General features: G+C 31.9%; 2 protein-coding genes across 5 annotated transcripts in view; one reads left to right on the top strand and one right to left on the bottom strand.

Moving 5' to 3' along the window:
- LOC123015831 (integrin beta-PS) overlaps positions 1 to 7,116 on the bottom strand; it is a 29,869-nt gene that overhangs the window by 2,767 nt on the left and 19,986 nt on the right. For 2 of the 4 annotated variants that reach the window (XM_044415836.1, XM_044415837.1), the window contains exon 10: positions 6,875 to 7,001. In XM_044415836.1, coding sequence (XP_044271771.1) covers positions 6,875 to 7,001 — 127 coding nt within the window. Of the gene's footprint in view, positions 1 to 310; positions 373 to 499; positions 559 to 6,874; positions 7,002 to 7,116 lie in introns of those variants that run through there. The other 2 variants (XM_044415838.1, XM_044415839.1) reach the window with 2 other exon arrangements.
- On the top strand, positions 1,868 to 6,792 carry LOC123015832 (equilibrative nucleoside transporter 3-like). The gene is made up of 8 exons (XM_044415840.1): positions 1,868 to 2,539; positions 2,589 to 2,725; positions 2,775 to 3,024; positions 5,127 to 5,177; positions 5,225 to 5,662; positions 5,717 to 5,802; positions 5,856 to 6,052; positions 6,614 to 6,792. Exons 1-8 carry the CDS (start codon positions 2,512 to 2,514, stop codon positions 6,723 to 6,725), a joined length of 1,299 nt encoding a protein of 432 aa, XP_044271775.1. The 5' UTR covers positions 1,868 to 2,511; the 3' UTR covers positions 6,726 to 6,792.

The following is a 7,116-nucleotide window of genomic DNA, read 5'->3' as shown; positions in this document are numbered from 1 at the left end:
AGAAACAATTTTTTATTTTTATTCGTCGTAAAACAGGCATAAAATCTCGCCGTTTTTCTCGTCAACTAGAAACAAATTTTATTTGCATATCGTCGTAAAATGGGCATAAAACTTCGTCGTTTTTTCGTCAAATAGGCAAAAATTTTGTTTTTTTATATAAACGGGCATAAAACCTCGTCGTCTTTCTTGTCAAATAAACACAACTTTTATCTTTTTATTATTTGTAAAACAGGCATAAAACTTCACCGTTTTTTCGTCAAATAGGCAAAAATTTTGTTCTTTTACATAAAACGGGCATAAAACTACAGAAATAAATTTTACGTTTTTATTCGTCGCAAAACAAGCATAAAATCTCGCCGTTTTTCTCGTCAACTAGAAACAAATTTTATCTGCATATCGTAAGACGGGCATAAAACTTCGTCGTTTTTTAGTCAAATAGACAAAAATTTTGTTCTTTTACATAAAACGGGCATAAAATCTCGTCGTTTTTCTTGTGAAATAAACGCATTTTTTATTATTTGAAAAAGAAGCATAAAACTTCGCCGTTTTTCTCGTCAAGTAGACACAAATCGCATCTTTCTATATGTCGTGAAGCAGGCATAAACCTCGCTTTTTTCTCGTCAAAAAAATACAGATTTGATGTTTTATTAGTCGTAAAACGAGCATAAAACCCCTCCGTTTTTCTTAGAGCAACTAGACACAAATTTGATCTTTTTATTCGTCATAAAACGGGCATAAAAAACCTCACAAACTAAAAACATTTTTTTTTAATTTTTATTCGTCGTAAAATGGACATGATCCCTCTTCTTTTTTTTCTTCAACTAGATACAAATTATCTTTTTATACGTAGTAAAAACAGGCATAAATCCTGGCTGTTTTTTCTCGTCATATTTGTCTATTGACACATATTTTATTTTTTTAATCGTCGTAAAACGAGCATTAAACTACAAAAACAAATTTTACGTTTTCATTCGTAGTAAAACAGGCATAAAACCCCGTCATTTTTCTCAATTAGAATTTTTTTTTCTTATTATTCGTCGCAAAACAGGCATAACACCTCGCCAGTTTTCTTATCAATTAGATAGAAATTTTTTATTTTTATTCGGCGTAAAACAGGCATAAAACCTCGTCGTTTTTCTTGTCAACTCGACTCTTTATTTATCATAAAACAAGCATAAAACTCCGTCGTTTGATCATAAAACAGGCATGAAACCCTTCCATCTTTCTCAGCAACTAAACACAAATTTTAGGTTTTTATTAGTCGCAAACCAGGCATAAAACCTCGCCATTTTTGTTGTTCGTAAAACGTGCATACAACCTCGTCGTTTTTCCCGTCAACTAAACACAAATTTTATATTTTTATTCGTCATAAAACGAGCATAAAAACCTCACCGTTTACATCGTTAATTAAAAACATTTTTTAATTTCTATTCGTCGTAAAATGGGCATAGAACCTCTCCTTTTTTTCTTCAACTAGACATAAATTTTATCTTTTTGTTCGTAGTAAAAACAGGCATAAAACCTCGCCGTTTTGCTCGTTATATTTGTCTATTGACAAAAATTTCGTCGCAAAATAAGCATAAAACCTCGCCATTTTTCATATCAACTAGAAACAAATTCTTCATTTTTATTCGTCGCAAAACAGGCATAAAACCTTGTCGTTTTTCTTGTCAACTCGACTCCATTGATCATAAAACAAGCATAAAACCTCGCCATTTTCTTGACAGTTAGAAACAATTTTTTTATTCATCGCAAAACAGGCATAAAACCTCATCGTTTTTTGTCATATTTATCAATTGACAAATATTTTATTTTTTAATCGTCGCAAAACGGGCATAAAACTACAGAAACAAATGTTATACGTTTTTATTCGTCGCAAAACAAAAATAATACCTCGTCATTTTTCTCAATTAGAACCATTTTTTTTATTTTGATTCGTCGTAAAACAGGCATAAAACCTCGCCATTTTTTTGTTAACTAGAAACAAACTTTATTTTTACTCGTCGCAAAACAGGCATACACCCTCATCGTTTTTCTTGTAAACTCAATTCTTTATTGATCATAAAACAAGAATAAAACCCCATCGTTTGATCATAAAACAGGCATAAAACTCCTCCTTTTTTCTTAGCAACTAGACACAAATTTTACGTTTTTATTCGTCACAAAACAGGCATAAAACCTCGCTATTTTTCTCGTCAACTAGCAACAATTTTTTTATTTTCATTCGTCGCAAAACGGGCATAAAACCTTGACGTTTTCCTCGTCTAAACTCTTTATTGATCATAAAAACACGCATATACCCCGCCATTTGATCATAAAACAGACATAAACCCCTAGATTTTTCTTAGCACTAGACACAAATTTGATCTTTTTATTCGTCGTGAAACGGGCATAAAACCTCGCCGATTTCCTCGACAACTAGATACAAATACAAATTTTATCTTATCTTATCACATTTTGACATGATCTCAACCGAGAAAAATCTGACACCGGTTAAGACACGAGCAAATAATGACACGCGAAGAAGAAGACAATGGAGGTTGTCTTATATAAAAAAATTCGACTTTTATGCTTAATCAGTGTTTTAGGCCCCACCGACCAGATGCTCTCCACCGAAAACCCCCCCGACAAGATGGAGGATAAGTACCACATGGCAATTGTTTTGTTTTACTCTCTTGGGGTGGCTTCCGTCATTCCCACCCACTTTTTTCCCACTGCCACCGACGTAAGTGACTCGAAACTAACTTCCGATTCGTCTTAAGGCCGGGTTTTAGTACTGGATGTATAAATTTCGGGACCCGGACTTTCACGGTAATTACACGGAACAGAACAGGACCGGAATGCAAGCCGAATTCGTCGCCGACTATTCCATAGTGTCCAATGTGAGCAATGTGTGTTTTTTGGTCGTCACTATTATTTTTTTGAAGAGATTAAGTCTAGTGAAACGGATTATGGGGGCGCTGTGTGGCGCTCTAGTTATGTTTGCGATCACCTGTGTGTTTGTACAGGTTGATACGGACGAGTGTAAGTGGTTTTGAGTCAATATTACTTTTTATCTATCTATACAGCGTGACTCAGAAATAAGTACATTGCTAACAAATTAAAAAAACTTAATCAAAATACCAGTCATGTGTCAATTTTGTTAATTCTGATATCAGAGATGTCAAATTTTTGACAGGTATGTGTTTCAGAATTATAGTAGTATTAAATATGACATATGTCAGATAAATTGACATGAAATGTTGTTTTCTGTATTTCTTTTTACTACAAAAACTATTTGATCTCTGTCGTTGTCAAAATTGAAAATCTGACAATTTCAAGATCGCCACCTATAGCATTATTTTTCTATTTCCATGTTCTCAAAAGTCAAAATTGTCAAATTTTTGGAAGAAATAATGAACAAAGTTGTTTACACCGTTAGCTACAAAAACAACTTTTATTTCTGTCAATGGTACAAAATCGCTGTTAGTGTGACAATTTTTTGACAGTTCCAAACAATAAAAGCATTGCAAAAGTTTGTTGTCAAGTTATGACATTTTTGACAATGTCACCAACAAAATTATTTTCTAATTTCTGTTTTTAAGTCAAAATTGTTACTCCTATTTTCGAAGAAAATTAATTAAAAAAACTATAAAACAACTTTTATTTTTAATGATTTAAGTTGGCACTAATTTTTGGGTCTTACTAAATAATGTAAAAGAAAGAAAAAATTATACCGTAGGTTAGAGAACAATTTTTACCTCTTTCAACGTCAAAAGATGGCTGATTGGCGGTAATGTTAAAAATCGTTGTCAAATTGTGTTTGACAATTTTGACAACGCTAGGTATAAAATTATTTTTATATTTTTATTTTCCAATATGAAAATTGTCAATATTTTTGAAAAAAAGTCAAAAAATATATTATACATTTATTAGTCATTGTCACTTATTTCCATGCATTGCTATATGTATATTGAAAAAAAATTGTTTATGTTAGCCACGAGAACAACCTTTATCTCTGTCCATGATAAAAGATCTTTGCTAGTGTTACAATTTTTTTGACAGTTTTAAATCAACAATGCTATAAAATTATGACATTTTTGACAACACTACGAATAGAATTATGTATTTTATTTCCAGTTTTTAAGTCAAAATTATCAGTTTTCGAAAAAAAATAATTAAAAAAAACTTTTTGTTTTTTGATGATTTTGTCACTTATTTTCAGGTCTTTTTTTGACAGTTTCAAAACAATAAAAAGCATTGCTAAAGTTTATTGTCAAATTATGGCAATTTTGACAATGCCATCAATAAAAGCATTTTTCAATTTCTATTTTTAAGTCAAAATTGTAACTATTTACAAAGAAAATTAATTGAAAAAAAACAACCAAAAACTATAAAACGACTTTTATTTTTAATGATTTAATTTGGCACTCATTTTCGGGTCTTACTAAATAATAAAAAAGATAAAAAATTATACAGTGGGTCAGAAAACAATTTTTACCTCTTTCAAGGTCAATTGTTAAAAAAAAATCGTCGGCAATGTTAAAAATCGTTGTCAAATTCTGTTTGACAACGCCAGGTATAGAATTATTTTTATATTTCTATTTTCCAATATCAAAATTGTCAATTTTTTTGAAAAAAAGTCAAAAAATATATAATACATTTATTAGTCATTGTCACTTATTTCCATGCATTGGTATATATTGAAAAAATTTGTTTATGTTAGCCACGAAAACAACCTTTATCTTTGTCAATGATAAAATAGCTAGTGCTATGACAAATTATGACATTTTTTCTGTTATTAAGTCAAAATTATCAGTTTTCGAAGAAAATAAATTTAAAAAAAAAACGTTTTGTTTTTTGATGAATTTATCACTTATTTCGGGTCTTACTAAAAAATGGATGGATGGAACCAATTTTAATCTGTTACAAGTTCAAAAAATTTCTAACGCATAAGCGTATCAAAAAAAAATCGTCGGCAATGTAAAAAATCGTTGACAACGCTAGCTATGAAATCGTTTTTCCACTTCTATTTTTGAAATGTCAAAATTGTAATTTTTTTAAAAAAAAATTGTCACTTATTTCCGGGCCTTGATGTATACTTAAAAAAATTTGTTTACCCCGTTGGTCACGAAAATCATTTTCAGGGCAGCGCGGTTTTTTCATCGCAACTTTAGTGATCGGCTTCCTCCTGACAGGTACGTCACTTAACTGTCAAAATTTCGCCTAATTACACGTTTCGAAGGTTTTTGCGCCGTCTTCATGGTGTCACTTTTCCAACTCGTGACCCGCTTCCCGCCGGTTTATCTCGCCGCCATGCTTTCGGGCCACTCACTCTGTGGTATTTTCGCTGCGCTCGTTCAAATTTTCTCGCTAAGTATCGGCGCTAGCTCAAAAACCAGCGGTTTAACCTATTTTTCCATCGGAATGTTTTTCATTTTCCTGACACTAACCGGTTTCATCGCAACTTTGAATAAATCACAATTTTTTAATTACCACATTACGAAAGAAGTCGAAACGGTTAAACCGAAAATGACGAAAAATTTGTTTTTATCGGTTTTGAACAAGGTTAAGTATTATTTGGGTTCCATGATAATTGTCTTGGGGTGCACGATTATGCTACATCCGGGGTTGTTATCACTCGTCGTCTCGGTTGGTAAAGGAAACGGGAAGAAATGGAACGGTAAGTCACTTTACAGCCTAGGCACTAAAGCACTTATTATGTATATACTTCCAGATGTGTTTTTTGTACCAGTCATCACGTTTCTACTACATTTTTCATTCGACTACATGGGCAGGGAAGTCGCAGGATATTGGAAAAAAGTAAAAAAAAAAAAAACAAAAAATTACAGAAATACAAAAAATTTCATTTTTAGCCCAAAAGTGGTCTAATAATTTTCATAGCAAGCCTCCTCCGAGCGTGTTTTGTTCCAATGTTTATGCTATGTAATGCCCAACCCCGAAGCCACCTACCGGTCATTTTCGACCAAGATTATGCCTACATAATTTTTGTTATTATTTTCGCTTTCACGAATGGATATCTAGTCAACTTGTGCGTCATCCACATACCACTGTGAGTAAAAAAAGAGTGCTTTAATAGCTATTAAAACACTCATTTGAATCTGCGTTTTTTAGTTTCATAATTTTTCATAATTTGAGTGCTTTAATAGCTATTAAGACACACCTTTAATTTAACGGTGATTCTGCGATTTTCAGTTTCATAATTCTTCATAATTTGAGTGCACTCAGTGCACTCATTTGATCCTACATTTTTTGAGTGCTTTGACAACTATTAAGACATTCATTTGATTCTAAGTTTTTTGAGTGCTTTAATCGCTATTAAAACACTCGAATTTTTTCAGTTTCATAATTTGAGTACTTTAATGGACATTAAGACACTCATTTGATTTTGCATTTTTTCAGTTTCTAATTTAAGTGCTTTAATAACCATTAAGACACTCTTTTGATTCTTCGTTTTTTGAGTGCTTTAAAATCTATTATTTAATATCTGTATTTAATACCCATTTGATTTTGAGTTTTTTCAGTTTCTAATTTGAGTACTTTAATAGCCGTTAAAACACTCATTTGATTTTGAGTTTTTAAACAAATCTCTCAATTTTAATTTATTTTTCAGTGCCACTGAAGAGGAGGAAAAGCCTTTAGCCATGATTTTAATTATTATATTCATGATAGTCAGCCTTGGCGCTTGCTCGTTTATAAGCTCGGCTCTTGTAAAATCGCTTTAACAATTTTTTCTACTACTGTGATTAAAAATGTACTTTTTTAAATAAATTTTAAGAGTAAGTAAAAAAATAATGTTTATCTTCTTCCCAAAAAAATTCCCTACTCGCTACGTTCGTGACTTGGTTAACAAAAAAAAGTTTGAAATTCTCACCTTCAACAACTCGTGCCGATGTGGGTGTAAAGGGACACTTTCTGCACTCCTCCTCGGTCAAATTCCCGGTTTGGTACTGCTGACATTGCACACACTCCCTGTATTTCTCGCAATCGTCGGAGCAGTTCTAAACAGAAAGTTAATCGAAGTTAAAAAAAAAGAAAAAAAAAGGAAAAAGAAGAAAAAAAGAAAAAAAGTGTCAGTGGTCCTATTTCTCGCAATCGTCAGAGCAGTTCTAAACA

This window comes from Tribolium madens, unplaced genomic scaffold (genome assembly GCF_015345945.1).
Source record: "Tribolium madens isolate multiple individuals breed KSU strain unplaced genomic scaffold, Tmad_KSU_1.1 Scaffold_19;HRSCAF=116;Tcas5.2_LG9, whole genome shotgun sequence".
Classification (NCBI taxonomy): domain Eukaryota; kingdom Metazoa; phylum Arthropoda; class Insecta; order Coleoptera; family Tenebrionidae; genus Tribolium; species Tribolium madens.
This window is presented reverse-complemented; position numbering and strand designations above follow the sequence as displayed.

Bases quoted from the DNA above. Each gene is read 5' to 3' on its own strand.
- LOC123015832 (XM_044415840.1), top strand. From the start codon at position 2,512: ATGACACGCGAAGAAGAAGACAATGGAG. The intron at 2,726-2,774 runs GTAAGTGACTCG...GCCGGGTTTTAG, and splicing joins TTTTTCCCACTGCCACCGAC to TACTGGATGTATAAATTTCG. The intron at 5,803-5,855 runs GTAAAAAAAAAA...TTTCATTTTTAG, and splicing joins TCGCAGGATATTGGAAAAAA to CCCAAAAGTGGTCTAATAAT.